The sequence below is a fragment of the Barbatula barbatula genome (genome assembly GCF_947034865.1).
Source record: "Barbatula barbatula genome assembly, chromosome: 24".
Lineage (NCBI taxonomy): Eukaryota > Metazoa > Chordata > Actinopteri > Cypriniformes > Nemacheilidae > Barbatula > Barbatula barbatula.
This window is the reverse complement of record NC_136787.1, coordinates 4,113,655-4,130,367: the sequence shown is the minus strand read 5'-3', so window position 1 is coordinate 4,130,367 and position 16,713 is coordinate 4,113,655. Positions and strand designations below refer to the sequence as shown.

The 16,713-nt window shown below is 41.7% G+C and overlaps 2 protein-coding genes across 3 annotated transcripts in view; one reads left to right on the top strand and one right to left on the bottom strand.

Annotated features, from left to right (window-relative positions):
* The first annotated feature begins 5,868 nt into the window (after positions 1-5,868).
* LOC306889935 (uncharacterized protein) lies at positions 5,869-11,840 on the top strand. Its single transcript, XM_079449336.1, has 3 exons — positions 5,869-5,973; positions 6,062-6,117; positions 6,190-11,840. Exons 1-3 carry the CDS (start codon positions 5,954-5,956, stop codon positions 11,724-11,726), a joined length of 5,613 nt encoding a protein of 1,870 aa, XP_079305462.1. The 5' UTR covers positions 5,869-5,953; the 3' UTR covers positions 11,727-11,840.
* A 2,680-nt stretch (positions 11,841-14,520) lies between these two features.
* epha5 (EPH receptor A5) overlaps positions 14,521-16,713 on the bottom strand; it is a 50,368-nt gene continuing 48,175 nt past the window's right edge. The window contains exon 17 of one of the 2 annotated variants that reach the window (XM_079447988.1): positions 14,521-16,408. In XM_079447988.1, the coding sequence (XP_079304114.1) occupies positions 16,303-16,408 (106 nt within the window). In that variant the 3' untranslated portion in view covers positions 14,521-16,302. The remainder of the gene's footprint in view (positions 16,409-16,713) is intronic. The other variant, XM_079447987.1, reaches the window with a different exon arrangement.

The following is a 16,713-nucleotide window of genomic DNA, read 5'->3' as shown; positions in this document are numbered from 1 at the left end:
TTCACCGCAGGGCAAAGTGCTGTGTCATTCCATTCCATAAAATAATAAAAACAGTGTTATAAGCATTTACTGTATGTACAGTATATGCCTTGGATAAAAGTTTAATTCAACAGCAAAAACTTTTTTGTGAGGAATAGTCTCATCAATATTTGTAAATGAATTGGACATAATTTTACGCTTACTTATTTTTCAAATGAAATAATATTTAAACACTCTTTTTTCCAGATAATTACCAGTTCAGAGACTACAATAAAAACAAACCAGCAAAAACAAAAAAACACGACTGGTTGGTCCTATTGAAGTCTACGAATGTAGCAAGTCATTCAGATTACTTTTATGATGCTCTGTGAAGCTTGACAGACACTATTAACATTTGTTAACAGAAAAGGCTACAAAACAACTCTTCAGAATATTCCTGTTGTGCTCAAAAGAAATAACAGCAGACACAACGACATGAGGTTGAGTAAATAATGGCAGAACTAAGGCATTCGCACATAATGACTTCAACCCATCAACGATCTGCAGAAAACAAGTCGAGAAACAGAAATGTTGCAGTTTTGTAAACAGAAGAGCTCGGGGAGTAGATAGCGGCGCTCGCTGTGCCCTCTGAACACCAACGACAGCGCTCATTAGAAAGAAATAATGACGCTCCTTACATGCATTGGCCTTTATTAATATGCCTTAGCTCTGGGATGTCACAGGCTAACTACTATTTAATTTCACCTTGGACGACCTCCAGCGAAACATACCTAATAACGCTGTCAGCTCCCCTGCTGACAATAGCAATTTAGCGCACCCGGGCTCACTGCGAGGATAGCCGTGATTTTAAAACACCTTGAGAGTTCTGCTGAAGTGACAAACACAATGACCCTCATCACACACTCGTGTGATCTATCGCCACATACTTTTCGGGGCTCTCCTGGGCCTGTGCCTGTGGGCTTTCGTCAACACCACAGGGGCTAGCAAGCGCAGCTAGCGACAAAGGCCGGAATTATTAAGATGACACCTAGTGCCTGAGATCAATACGAGGGCATGGGTGGGAAATTAAGACGGAAATAAAGCAGGAGCCCGGAGCAAAGAAGCACGTAATTGAGCTCTTTGTTTACGGCAGGAGGAATGCAGCCACAAAGGCAAATTAGACAAAAGAGACAAAAGAGCTGGAAGATAATTGCGAGATAAGATGAATCACGCAGGTTATCAGGGCTATAAGTTGCGCGTAATGGTGTACTGTATAGAGGAATAGTCCAGAGAGAATATACAGTATGTTGTTATTTAAAGCCTAGAGCTAATTTGCGTGATATAAAGGTGGACAGACCTTTAAGTGATGGTTTAAAACACATATTAGGCATATATATATCGCCATATTAGGATTTTTTTTATTTATGTTTGCAGATAAATATGTCCAAAGCAATTAAAAGTGCAATGGTAAGATTTTATCTTGAAGTCGAGGAAAAATTTAATAAAAAACAAAAAAATGTCCTAGTTGTTTCAAGTTTGTGAAAAGATTCATGCATTTATTTATTTTGTATTAAGCTTAACAAGTCATGATAATACAAAAGTGATAATGTATAATTAAAAAGGATAAAGGTTAAAGATTATTAATAAATAAAAAAAGGAGAACAAGTTTTTCACAAAGAAAAGCTTTTGAAGGTCATGCGGTGAGTAAATGGCAGAATTTTCATTTTTTGGTAACCCAAAAGCTTAAAAATATTTAAAGACATTAAAGAATTCTATTGTGTAGACATTACTCAAATTACAGTAAACAGACAGATGTAATATAAAAGCCTTTAGAGAGCAGATGAGATGATACAAAGAGTGTTAAAAAGACCATTTTAAAGAAAAATGTAATATGAACCCCCACTCTGGGTGGACCAAAGACGTTCTGATGAAGGTCATTGATTATAATTAAAATCCAAATGATTCAGAAATGACTCCTGGGATTGTGCGGGTCCAGTGGCACCTCAATACATGAAAATTGCATTACCAGTCAAAGGCACTGTCCTGGGACACACACCTTCAGCATTAGCACAGACAGCGTGTGCCCGCAAGCAATGGGCCATCAAAAGAACAATCAAATCTGACGTTAGGCAAGGCAGCACTGGCAGATAAATGAAACGAGGGCTTTCTTGTATTGCTGATATGAAATTTTGGCCATTTCGATATTTGATATATGATGTTGCCCTTGAGGTTGAAAAAGGTGGATTGATAATTAAGACCCAGGGTGATGTTTGGCGATGTAATTTCCCAAAGGACTGAGATGGTTAGAAGAGATTTTGCCTAGTTACAAACAACTGCACAGTTGTGAAATCTACCATATAGAAGGTGATATTAACATACACTTATGGCCACTGCAAGTGTTTCTTTACATCTAGTTGTCTTCACAACTGCCTTATTTCTTCATGTTTTGGATCTGACAAAAAAATCCTATTTTGATCCATATCACATCGCACAGTTGCTGCAGATTTGTCAGTTGCTCATTTATGATGGCGACCTCTCAACCCTCTACTTTACACTAAGGTGCTTAAAAGGTTCTTCACAGCAATGACATAGAAAAAATTTTTTGGTTCCACAAAGAACTATTCAGTCAAAGGTTGTTGAAATAACCATGTCTTTCTTACCTTTTTATAATATGAAGAAATGTTTTTTCCCCACAAAGAACATTTTGTGAAAAAAAGGTTCTTAGAATAATAAGAGACAGCGCTCTACATACCCACCACACCCCCCCAGGGCCAGGGCGGGGGTAGGGACAGCCGAGACGAGAGAGAAGGAGACGGAAGGACACGACACAGGCGAGAGAGGTGAGAGGAAAAAAAATCCTGGTCCGGTTCCCCAACACACTGTCACTCAGTCCTAGAAGCTCTTCCTTGCGGTGCCATGCAATGGTACTGGACGCTCGGTGGACGGCTCAATGATAGGTTACAGATAAGTAGCATATATGAATCTTTGGTGTAGGCCCCGTCCATGGCTCATATCCAGAGGCCTGCACTTCCTGTCTGGAGATTATGTCAGGGGCGCAAACAACCCCTGAGATGTAGAGGCTTGCCTCTGGTGCGGGGCCTACCCCCAAAGATTAGGCCACAATATTGAGACGGAGCCTCGATAGGCCACAGCCTTGAGACGGAGGCCTCGATAGGACACAACATTGATACGTAGGCCTCGATAGGCCACGACATTGAGACGGGGGCCACGATAGGCCGTACATGAAGACGGGGCTTCAATAGGACACAACAGGGTGATGAAAGCCTCGATAGGCCGCATGTGAACTATGATCCGTGATGTAACATCGAAGGCCTCGGTATGCCATAACAGTGAGAAAATTATAAAATGCGTCGGTGGCTGAAACATTGTGAAGAGGGCTCAATCTGCCGTTACGTGGGGATGAGGCCTCGATAGGACGTGTAGTGAGGTGAAATCCTTTATAAGCCATAAAAGTACTCAGGTGCGTGGCCGTGTGCTGAAAAGTATGGAAACAAGTTGTGAACGTAATCGAAGGGTATGAATTATAAGCGAAACACCAACACCAGTAAATGCACGAGAAATATACCTTGATTGAGATTTGATATAGCTTGCTGGGCGTCGAGGATGGTTTTGAGGTTTGAAAGAAATGCTATTCCAGTTATTTAATAAGTGAGTCGAGAAACTGAGATTGGACTGGCATCCTCTGTCTAGATGAACTGGATCTCTTAAATTGGGTAAGGAGTGAGCCAGTGTTAGGAGGCGAGAAATTATTGGTCTGCCTTGGGGAATTATGCCCGAGCAGAGAGAGCATGTCACATTTGGAAACGACTTTTCGCAAGATGAAATTTTCCATAAACGACAGAATTATGGCGAGCTTGTCGTTTGGGAGAGAAGCTTGCATGTTCACTTGTGTCGAGCCGGATGCCTAGCTATTTTAGCGAGGTAGAGGGACCCAGCCATTTCTTTCGAGAGAGGGGGACCCGATGTCGCTAAAAGTCCATTTAAGCGTGTCGAGAATTGAGGTTTGGGTCGATTTAGCAAGAAGCCGTCGGGTAAATGTAGAACGTGCGAGAGTTTACACACGTTCAGTAGGATCCAGCACATTGCTTCAGAAAGGCAATTGAAAATGTGCGGGCTGCTTCTGCAGCCAAACATGAGCCTCACTGTGAAAAATTTTACTCCGAAAAGGGCCCACTCTGAAGGGTGAAGCAGTATGTTTTTGAAAGCATCTGTGATGTCTGCCTTAGCTAACCAGGCGCCTTGGCCGGCTTGTTTGATTTGATTAATGAATGGCGTTATCTACAGATGCGTAGTACAGTGAGAAAGGTTCTAAAGGAATGTTTTCGTTAACGCTTCCTGTGGTATTTGAGTGGGGAGAAGACATGTCGAAAATTTGGCGTTTCTTACCTGAGTATTTGCGAGTTGTGACGGCAAGTGAATTGACCCGGAAAGGAAAAAAGGGAGGAGAGTCGAAGGGGCCGATAACATATCCTTTATTAACATCTTTTTCCAGCAGGGAAGACACTACCTCGGGTTCTGAGATGGCAGATTGTAATTTTTTTGCGATGAAAGAGGTAGTGAGATCGGACAGGACCCCGGCCCTAAACCCTTGAGACAGGCCGGTGATTAAATAATCCCCAAAAAGCAGATCGGGATGAGACGAAAGGTAATTTGAGAGCACTGGGACATTGATGGGTGTAGATGGTTGTGTAATTAGAATGTTTTCAAAGCTTTCTCTGTGGTTGTGGGTCCTTGCAAAAACTACAAATATGGGCGGATTTGCATTGAGGGAAAGAACACACAGATATGTAAAAATTGTTGCAAAATGAAACACCATTAAAATCCTTGATAGGGCGACCTCTAACGTTGAGTTGCTGTCTTACTTGTTCAGCTCCACGGGCATTGATCGGAACTTTGATATCGACTGCTTTAGGGCAGAACGAGGGCGAATGTCAGTGAGGGCTGCATAGAACGCAAGTCAAGATCTTTTGACCCCCGAAATGGCGGACGAGAAGTTCGGTATCGGTAACGGACCAGTCTAGTCTTGAATTGAAGAGAGTGATCAGAGAGGCGGATTTTGCTGAAAGTGATTTGTGGTACTCGTAGAGCAGTGTACCTCTGTAACGTTGATTGAAGTCTGCTATCATGGCTAGGTAGATATCTAACTCTTCCCTGAGTTCTGAGGCAGAACTTGTGCTGAAGCCTACATTTATATTCAAAACTTGCTAGTCTCAGGATTTGGCCAAGCTTTTCAATGTCAAAAGAATTGAGTTTAACTTGTCTGTTTAACTTATCAGAAGTCAATAAATTTGGCTGGAATACATCAATGGGCACATATTTTAAATTGAAAGCAATATTTAGTTTTTCAATGTTTTATTTTATATGTTTTTGATGAACTATTTAAATCAACAGCATTTTCTCATATTTGATATCAGCACCATACTGTCCAATGCACTATTACTTCGCAAAATAGAATAAATTATATAGGATATGTTCAAACTCATTTTTGTCTAGTAAGGGTATGATATAAAGCAGTTTGTAGGCAGTTAATTTACTATGTGATTTTAATAGTTATATTTTATAAAGTTTTATTTTGGTACGTTCTGTATACATTTTGTATGTACCTTGTGGAGTTTTTAAAATTGATGAAAGAAATAAAAATACACCTTGTCTTTCTTTTTGAACATTAATAAAAATTTTTGATAAACAGTAAGTAATATTCAAATAAATGACAACTAACCATTTAGAATGAGGAATGTGCTTATTCTTGCACAAAGTCACCTTTCACATTCAGCTAGGCTTTTTGTTTCACAGGTGAACTGTGTTAGAGATAATTAGTCATTCACTTAATCACATGAGCTGACTGAACTCCTTGCAACCTATAAAATACATCTACTTCAGCTGATATGTGTATGTGTATTTGTGGTTGTCTGGGTGTGAAGGAAAAGCTGACTAAAAAGATTGTTTGGTAACACACACACACAGTTTTCCTGTCATGGATCAAGGGCTGAAATGGTGAGTTATCATATTTGCTTTTAAATGGTTCACTATTTGTTTCTGCGATTGTTTAATGAATAATCCTAAGGTTTTGTTTTGCTTTTAGGCTCCCTTTACTAGCTGTTCTACTAATATTTTGGAGATGTGCTTTTGGGTTTCCAGGTACTATATTCTACATCTGATTTTGGCAAGTAGTTATAATTCTGTTTTAATAAAACGTTGTTATTTTTCAAGGTGGGCTGTACTCAAAAACCCATCTCCAGTGGGATCAGGCTTCAGGCCGTGCTTTTGCACCCCGTGCAGTCCATTCATCTCAGTCAGAATCTCCAGTGACCGGGATCTCTGACAAAAGCCAGAAAAGCAGGTTCAGGTTTTCTAATCTACGCCAATATGTCAAGGGTGGTATTTCCAGCAGCCATGAGACATCTCATACCCAAACTGCCTCTCTTTCTGGAGCTTTGGCAGTGCCCCAAGATGAACGCCAAACAAGCAGTTTGACATCTCTTCAACCCCAGGCTTCCTCCAGTTCAATTGTTCGAAATATGGCAAGCCAACTAGCTAGTGGACAGAGTTTGCAAAACCAGACTTCCTCATCTCAAAGCGGTTCTGGGCTACAGTCAGCAGGTGGTTTCAGCCAAATAGTTTATCACCAGCGTGAAGGCAGTACCAGTGGTCTTCTGTCATCTCCAGGTGTCCCTAGTCTAAATACTCAAGAGTCTTACGTCAAGCTCAGTTCTTCACCACTAATGGTTTCCATCCAGGCCACCACTGATCAAAGTTCCCCCAGCCTACATATTTCTAGCACTGTGGAGAGTCCTTTATTGGGAGTTTCAGGTTCTGCCTCTAGCTCTTCTGGTGACGTGTTGCTACTATCTCAAAGCACTTCTAGTCAGAAAGCCACCGGAGCCTCTACAGAGCATGTGTCCTCAACCTCTGCTGGTGACAAAGGATCAGGTAGCATCTATGCTTCAGGTAATGAGAGCAGCTTTCCCCTTCAGTCGTCAGGAGCTGCTGTACATGTGTACTCTCCAGAAAGTTTGTCTTCTCGTCCGTCTATTAAGAATAAAGGCTCAACTTTTACTTCAAAGGGCACCCCTATAACAGAACAAGTGATAAGCTCTGGGCCAGTAATCATAATCACACAGGAAGGGAGCAGCGGTTCCATTGGCTCCCCATCTCAAAGTGTATCTAGCCAGTATTCACCTGGTTCCCTGACACCAAGCAAGCGTGGTTCCTTGTCTCTGGGGGTTTCTAGCAAGTCCACAAGTGATCGAAGCCTGTATATGTCCAGCACTCCCACCAGGTCTGTTATGCCACTAGCAAGTTCTAGTCACTATGTCCCAATGCAGACAGGAAGCAGCTCTAGGAACCTCTCTTCTCCCAAGCCTCAAGGCACCTCAGCTCTGTATGTCCCTTCATCTCCCAAGTATCTAAATGTTGCCGCTTCATCACCCCAAAGGGTTTCTATCCAATCTGGAAGAAATCAGAATTTCCGTTGGCCGGTTGCACAGGTTGCGACTCAAGCAGGAGCATCCAGTCAGTTTATGTCTTCCCAGGGAGAAAGCAGCTCTTACATTGGTGCACTTTCCCAGCCTCAATCTAGCCCAAGTAAATATTCAACTGGAGCTCTTAAACCCACCTCAACACAAACTGTTTCCAGACCATTAACAAGTGTAGCAAGCTCGCGCAACAGTTCTGGTGCTCCTTTTGGTGCATCAAGCCAATCGGCCTCACAGGGAAGTGGCTCTGCTCCGGGTGTATTTAGTCAGCCGGCCCACAGTTCCCCTACATTTTCCAAGTTTAGTTCCTCACGCCAAGTATACAGTCAGTCAACAAGTGGTGTGGATTTGTATGGTAAACTGTCAGCGACCTCACAGTTTGGCTCTTGGCCTCAAAAGGGAACTTCACCACAACTTTCACAAGCAGCAAGTGGCTCATTACCCCAGTCTCAAGGATCTTTGGGTCAATATTACCCTGCATCCCCCTCCAAATATGTAAACGCTCCCCTGGCATCACAAGGTTTGGCCTCACAGGGAAGTGGTAGCAGTTTCAGAGGATCTTCTCAGGGTACATTTAGTCAGCCGGCTCACAGTTCACCTACATTTTCCAAGTTTGCTTCCTCACGGGAAGTAGACAGTCTGTCAACAAGTGATGCAGATTTGTATGGTAAACTGTCAGCGACCTCACAGTTTAGCTCTCGGCCTCAAAAGGGAACTTCACCACAACTTTCACAAGCAGCAAGTGGCTCACTACCCCAGTCTCAAGGATCTTTGGGTCAATATTACCCTGCATCCCCCTCCAAATATGTAAACGCTCCCCTGGCATCACAAGGTTTGGCCTCACAGGGAAGTGGTAGCAGTTTCAGAGGATCTTCTCAGGGTACATTTAGTCAGCCGGCTCACAGTTCACCTACATTTTCCAAGTTTGCTTCCTCACGAGAAGTAGACAGTCTGTCAACAAGTGATGCAGATTTGTATGGTAAACTGTCAGCGACCTCACAGTTTAGCTCTCGGCCTCAAAAGGGAACTTCACCACAACTTTCACAAGCAGCAAGTGGCTCATTACCCCAGTCTCAAGGATCTTTGGGTCAATATTTCCCTGCATCCCCCTCCAAATATGTAAACGCTCCCCTGGCATCACAAGGTTTGGCCTCACAGGGAAGTGGTAGCAGTTTCAGAGGATCTTCTCAGGGTACATTTAGTCAGCTGGCTCACAGTTCCCCTACATTTTCCAAGTTTGCTTCCTCACGAGAAGTAGACAGTCTGTCAACAAGTGATGCAGATTTGTATGGTAAACTGTCAGCGACCTCACAGTTTAGCTCTCGGCCTCAAAAGGGAACTTCACCACAACTTTCACAAGCAGCAAGTGGCTCACTACCCCAGTCTCAAGGATCTTTGGGTCAATATTACCCTGCATCCCCCTCCAAATATGTAAACGCTCCCCTGGCATCACAAGGTTTGGCCTCACAGGGAAGTGGTAGCAGTTTCAGAGGATCTTCTTGGGGTACATTTAGTCAGCCGGCTCACAGTTCACCTACATTTTCCAAGTTTGCTTCCTCACGGGAAGTAGACAGTCTGTCAACAAGTGATGCAGATTTGTATGGTAAACTGTCAGCGACCTCACAGTTTAGCTCTCGGCCTCAAAAGGGAACTTCACCACAACTTTCACAAGCAGCAAGTGGCTCACTACCCCAGTCTCAAGGATCTTTGGGTCAATATTACCCTTCATCCCCCTCCAAATATGTAAACGCTCCCCTGGCATCACAAGGTTTGGCCTCACAGGGAAGTGGTAGCAGTTTCAGAGGATCTTCTCAGGGTACATTTAGTCAGCCGGCTCACAGTTCACCTACATTTTCCAAGTTTGCTTCCTCACGAGAAGTAGACAGTCTGTCAACAAGTGATGCAGATTTGTATGGTAAACTGTCAGCGACCTCACAGTTTAGCTCTCGGCCTCAAAAGGGAACTTCACCACAACTTTCACAAGCAGCAAGTGGCTCATTACCCCAGTCTCAAGGATCTTTGGGTCAATATTTCCCTGCATCCCCCTCCAAATATGTAAACGCTCCCCTGGCATCACAAGGTTTGGCCTCACAGGGAAGTGGTAGCAGTTTCAGAGGATCTTCTCAGGGTACATTTAGTCAGCTGGCTCACAGTTCACCTACATTTTCCAAGTTTGCTTCCTCACGAGAAGTAGACAGTCTGTCAACAAGTGATGCAGATTTGTATGGTAAACTGTCAGCGACCTCACAGTTTAGCTCTCGGCCTCAAAAGGGAACTTCACCACAACTTTCACAAGCAGCAAGTGGCTCACTACCCCAGTCTCAAGGATCTTTGGGTCAATATTACCCTGCATCCCCCTCCAAATATGTAAACGCTCCCCTGGCATCACAAGGTTTGGCCTCACAGGGAAGTGGTAGCAGTTTCAGAGGATCTTCTCAGGGTACATTTAGTCAGCCGGCTCACAGTTCACCTACATTTTCCAAGTTTGCTTCCTCACGAGAAGTAGACAGTCTGTCAAAAAGTGATGCAGATTTGTATGGTAAACTGTCAGCGACCTCACAGTTTAGCTCTCGGCCTCAAAAGGGAACTTCACCACAACTTTCACAAGCAGCAAGTGGCTCATTACCCCCGTCTCAAGGATCTTTGGGTCAATATTTCCCTGCATCCCCCTCCAAATATGTAAACGCTCCCCTGGCATCACAAGGTTTGGCCTCACAGGGAAGTGGTAGCAGTTTCAGAGGATCTTCTCAGGGTACATTTAGTCAGCCGGCTCACAGTTCACCTACATTTTCCAAGTTTGCTTCCTCACGAGAAGTAGACAGTCTGTCAACAAGTGATGCAGATTTGTATAGTCAATTGTCAGCGACATCACAGTTTGGTTTTCGGCCTCAAAAGGGAACTTCACCACTACTTTCACAAGCGGCAAGTGACTTTAACAGTGGCTCATTACCCCAGTCTCAAGGATCTTTGGGTCAGTGTGACCCTGCATCCCCCTCCAAATATGTAAACGCACCGCTGGCATCACAAGGTTTAACTACCCAGTCTGCTGTGGAGAGTTCACGTAGAGGGCTTACTTCTACCCTCCTAGGTGTAAGTCAGTCAGGATCTTCACTCGCCTTGCAAGGAAGTGGCTACTCGTCCATGCCTCAAGGTGCTAGAAGTCAGTTTGTCTCTGGGTCTCCTTCCCAATATTCAAGCACGTCCTTGTCCTCAACCCAGAGCATGGCTGGCCAGTATAGCCCATCATCTCAAAAGGTGTTCTCCATGTCCCAGAGTCCACAAAGACTGGAACCATCAACATCTAGCTGGACCCAAGGAATTCAGTCCTCGGGTGCAGCTTTGTCACAGGGCAACTACCAATCTCAAAGCTCTCAGGTGCACAGCAGGTACTCGTCCCCATTGTCAGCCGGAGACTCTGCTTACCAAGGTAATCCTCAGGCACTTTCTGGAGGATCTGGCCGGTTGGTTTCATCACAGGGGGGCAGTGGCAGCTATAGTGGAATCTCTCTCCAGTCTCCAAGCACCTCAAGTCTGTATACCATGGGTTCCCCTGGATATGCCGGTCTCGGTTCCAGCCAGTCTGCCAAAGGTCAGAGCTCAAGCCTGTATGGCTCAACTCCCCAGACTGGGTCTGGTGCTCAACTTTCATCCAATCGTTATTCATCTCTGAAGGGAGGAAGCAGTGCTGTTGGTGGCTCAAGCCAACATACCTCTCTGGTTTCACCCCTGGATACAAAAGCTGCTTTGTATTCAAGCCGACTTTCTGCTGCTAGTTTGTCCCAAGGCATCCAGACTTCTGATACAGCTTCATTGCAGAGCCCCTCAAGTGCCCAGATGTCTACTGGGTTCTCTTCATCTCTGTCTGCCTTGAGCCAGATTGTAGCACCTGTTAGGCAGAGTGGTTCGACGTCTGAGGTTTGGCAAAGCCAGAGTCCTCTAGGTGGAGTCCGGAGACCGTCAAGGCTATCTTTTCAAGCTCCCTCTGACTCAACGATCAGTGGCCAAATGTCTGAACGCTTCACTTCACACCATGCTGCAGATTCCAGTTTGCCTTCCTCTTCAGGCTTGAGTGCCCATCTGTCTTCAATGGGTATGTTCTCTGGTTCATCTCTGACTCGAACTGCTCAGACCCTCCGTGAATATGGGTCCCAGTCACATAACCAAGAGAGCACTGCTTCAGTGGCTCATTATGCTCCTTTCCAGATGGTTTCTAGTAACTATGGCCAGGATGCTTCAGTTTCCAGTCAAAAAATCTACAGATCGTCTGGATGAGCTTATGGTCAAGGGCTGAAGGACATTGCAACAATTTAACATGTTTTCAGAAGAGCTAAATGTGTTTTTAAAATAAATATTTTTGCAACAATGCTGTTCTTGTGGGGTTTCCTTAAAAGATTTTCCTTCCCATTTATGTAACTCTTGCCTCCCTGAACATGGTCATTGTTTTATTTGAAGCATTTGTATTCAAAGTTGTTCCTTCTGAGACTAAATTCCAACATGGAATTTACATGCACTTTGGTGCCAATAGCATGGTTCAATGCTAAAGTTAAACTTAAAGCAGTGACAAGCTGGCACATGTGGTCACAACAGTTGTTTTAATACCAAAGCATTGGCAAAATAAGGTTCAATATGTGGTGACTGCCTGGCAATGTTTTCTCTGGAACATGTTTCTTTTGATTTGTTCATCTGAATTTTTGTGGTAAAATATTAATTCAGTGCTTTTTAACCGGTTTCTGTTGGGTGAGCAACACCATGGTTTGAGGCCCTAATCAAAAGACGAACTGTGATCCTAGTCTAATACAAAGTGTTTAATTCTGTTTTTACCACATGCTAAATGCTACCTTCTATAAAACTTATGTTTAGGTTCAACCAGAAAGCGGCAAGATTATGGAACCATGAATATTTTAGACTGCTGATTGGTGATGTTACAGATTAGTAGCATATATGAATCTTTGGTCATAAAATCCTGCACATCCTGCCTGGAGATGAAAGCAGGGGGCAGCAAACCCACCTGGTGTTAATAGACTGGGCCAAAGGGTGAAATCCTCAGGCTTCAACTGCGACACAGACAGAGGATAAGTGACGATCTTATATACTACATATATTTAAGTAATGATTGGTAAGGTCTCTGTGGCGTGATATTGAGTCTTCCTGGCAGACCTTGCGCTGAAGCTTATATTTCCTTTAGGGAAGGTTCTGCATTGGGCAGCCATGTTTGTAATGTCTCCAGGCAGCTGTCTCAATCACCCAAGACCGAGTCATATCTATATGAATAGGGGAAGACTGCAATAGATTATTGGCTCTTTTACTGAGCATTGCATTTTCCACTATTCAAAGTGACAACTGTGGCATTTTGTTAATATCTGTTATCCTTTGGATCCTAGTCTTCCTGACACTCACAACATTAAAGCGAGCTTATCTGCCAAGGTTTGATATTGTGCATTCAGATATGTTCTTCTGAACGTCTTGGTTGTAGCAAGGGATTGTTAGAGGTACTGTTTACTTCTATTAGCTTTTTCCCATGAAGTATACCATTCACAAGACTAGAGCTGGTGTTGGATTTTATTCCTCAAACCATTCCCTGTAAACATTTTAGATGGTTGCAAATGCAAAAATCTCTTACAACAACCAATTACAAGTCTCAAGTACAGTTTAAAAGCAACACTTAATTTCCCACAATGGCCTAATTCACCACAGGTCTTTAAAGGGATAGTTTCTGATTCTGTCATGAATTACTCACTCTCTAGTTGTTCCAAACCTGTATTTCTTTGTTTGGTTGAACACAGAGAAAGATATTTGGACGAATGCTTGTAATCAAACAGTTCTTGGACCCCATTGCCTACCATAGTAGGAAAAATTACAATGGTAGTCAAATGTACTACCTGTACTACATTCTAAAAAACATATTTTGTGTTCAACAGAACACAAAAGAACACTTTTTATTTTATCCTTTTGTAGTGCATCTCTCATGAACATTTCACAGATTTTGCCCAGCACTGTGTTACTCAACTAACTCACTTGTCTTTCCAAATTATAAAAAATATATACAATTTTATATATTACACTACAGAAGACATATGCACAATAAAACACACATAAGTAGAAGATACCACCAAGTATCACATATAAACTCCAAATTCTGTGCTTTCTACCAAATATATATTCGACCAGAATGTTGATTGTAAGATATTAATTTAACCGTAAATGCAGATACAATGTACTTTTAGTACACTGTCCATCAACACCATACATATTTGTCTTTTTCATTGTTGTAAATGTAAAATTCACAGATCCCAGGAATTTTACACCACAAACTATGTGTGGGTGACTCCCATTTAGTTTGGGACCTTTGGCCCGTTTTGTCACATGGCAGAGGGAAAATCCTGATCGGCTTTCCAGATGACCAGATGATGGTCCTGGACGTGCCGTGGAAGTTAGTTGATGCACTAATGCAATATTTTGACCATATAATTTGCCCCCATAGTGGTTTGTAGGCTGTTTTGTGGGACTGTAGGAGAGGTGGACTAATAATTGAACGACCAAATTATCAATTAGCAAAATTAGCAAAAAACATTTGTTAAGTTGTGCTTGACTTGAACCCCCTCTTAATTCATAAGCCCTCAAAATTGCACAAACCAGAAAATGGCTTCATTTTGGTTAAATGTGACATTTTTCTGAGTAAGTTAGAACTTTGTGTAACCACATTTTTACATTTTAGCTTCAAACTGTTTTGTGTTTGAGTAAAACTGGAAATTATGCAGAGTAAAAATATCAGGCAATCATCCTGATAATAGAGAGAACATGCTTACAAAACATTTCTGGACGTTTTTCTGGCTCAGATGATCAATGGTTATCAAGAAATATTACTATAATATATATATTGTAAATATTATTATATTATTATTATACGTTTTGAAAGCAGGATTGGTTGTAGAATCAGTCTACAGTAAGATATAATAAAACTTTTACATAATTTTATGAGATCAAATGAGGTAAAAACATGTATTGGTTTAAACTCACATTATACTTAACACAAAAAATATCAGCATATCAATAGTCCATAAGTAATCCAACAGGTACTATTTATCATTGCTGTGTGTTGAATTAAACAACAATATCAATAGCTGCTCATAACACAAGCTGTGACCACCATTATATAGGGATACAATATTTCACTCAGTATATTCATACAGGCTTGTGGCTTACACTAAACCTTTTTTTACACTTTACACTTAGTTCCAAATCAGTACAACAGAATACTAAATGTTTTCTGAATTTTCTATACTGCGTGTAACAAATCTATTTCCAAGTTATACATTATAGTTTTTGTTGTATATGTTTATCAAATGTTTAAAGTTTATTTACTGTATACACTAAGGGATGAGTCAAAATTATTGTGGTGACTGACATGCCACACATTCGTTACAAATAATTAGGTCGAAAAAATACTGTTTGTCACCATTATTTCTCAGAGTTATAGAGATTTTTGAATATTGATTTCATCATTTCTTATATTGTAATTTCTGATATACAATTTAGCCAACATGACAAGACATCTGCAACCCATTTTACTTTTGTAATGTGATTAAAAAGGAAATGTGAATTTTTTAAATCTTTTTCAATTTATTTATCAGAAATCTTGGACAGTAAAAAGTGCACATCTTAATCCAGAACTGAATGCATGTTAGCAGTGGATTGTGACTGATGCCCTCCTGAAACATAACATGCCCCACTTTTGAGGATTTTAAAAAACGTTTTTTAGAGATGGTGCAATTTAGTTCATACATTTTAAATAAAGATAGGGAAAATAGCACGACATGCACTAATAAACTGTGCACAATAAATAAACTGTATCTGTTTTTTTGACTGTTAACTTTACTACCCACCTAGTCTGTAATAAACTGTAAACAATTGCACAAGGCAAAATTATGGGTGTGAATGTGAATCAGAAATTCAGTATTAGTTCACACATGAATGGAAAAACACTGGTGTATATGCACACAGAGCAATGACGTATGTCTGGCTGAGATTTAATCGGAAGAACGTCATCCCCCTCTATGCTTATACCCCATTTTTCTACCTAACAAAGCACATAGTCAATATAAACATTTATTGACTGGACTGAATATACATAGTATGTTAGCCCACCCAGACACTAAATTATCAACCCCACATGAACATGGATGCATTGAGCTCCACTCTTTCTACGCAACTGTACACTATTTACAAAACATTAAAACAGTAAACTAAAATAAATCAGTGGTTCTGGAACATCACATTTTCAAATACAAACACATTTCCCCTGCTCTCCACAACAAGTTTGTGCAAAAGGAAAATTATCTTGTTCATTTCTTTGTCCTTTCAATGAAACCAGGAAGGAATTCCGATTAAAAGAAAATGAACATCAATCTTGAATGCTGCTATTGCTTTGTTAACACTGCCATTTGTTCCCTCATCGCGTGATATGAATTCCGTCGTACTGCATGAACATTGCCCCAGGCGAACTTGGTGTAAGAAAAACATCCACGAGCTAAAACTGACCGCAGAGTCTGGTGGCATTCTGGAGGTAATAATATTGTTGAATGAGGTCATGGAAAAATGCTATACATTCAGCCCAGAGACACCTGATCCCAGGTCAGTAGTCCTACCTGGAGATGTGCCACACTTTTCCAAGCGCCGACTCAACATTCATTCAAGGTCCTCCTCAAATAAGTCACTCTTAGTTTGGGAGCTTCGCGCCAATGAAACGGCAAACCGTTTGTCCTTCTAAATGATGGTTCAGTAGTTCCATTTAGTAGATAGGTGTCCATGGTAAAAAGTGCTGGCTAGTTCCTTAGAGCTGAGGCAGGCCTCAGATGGGTATAGTTGCGTTCATCATCTGGACGCGCATCTCTTGAATGCTGTTGAGGATCTTTTTCTGATGGCCGGCCAGACTGATTCCAACTCTCCTTAGATCTCTGCAAAAGAACGACAAATCAGGGATTTTTATATCTGGAAAAAACACTTAAGCAAACCGAGCTAATCTCTGTCCTCGTTGCGTGGGAATCTAACATCTTCTTGATGAATTTGTGTGATTTAACAATTAGCAGAAGTCAAATAAGCCAAATTACAGTTCTTTATTATCAACCTCCTAAACGTTGTGTAACTAACAGTCAACAATAAGAAAGTGCATCTAAAGACCCCGATCTAAACATGCAGTTTTTAAATTTGGGTCAAACTCTTCATACATTCCTCTCTACATTCTATAAACAGTAAACAGGCT

Coding starts and splice junctions, on each gene's coding strand:
- LOC306889935 (XM_079449336.1), top strand. CDS start 5,954: ATGGATCAAGGGCTGAAATG. Junction 5,974..6,061: donor ATGGATCAAGGGCTGAAATG/GTGAGTTATCAT, acceptor TTTTGCTTTTAG/GCTCCCTTTACTAGCTGTTC. Junction 6,118..6,189: donor ATGTGCTTTTGGGTTTCCAG/GTACTATATTCT, acceptor TTATTTTTCAAG/GTGGGCTGTACTCAAAAACC.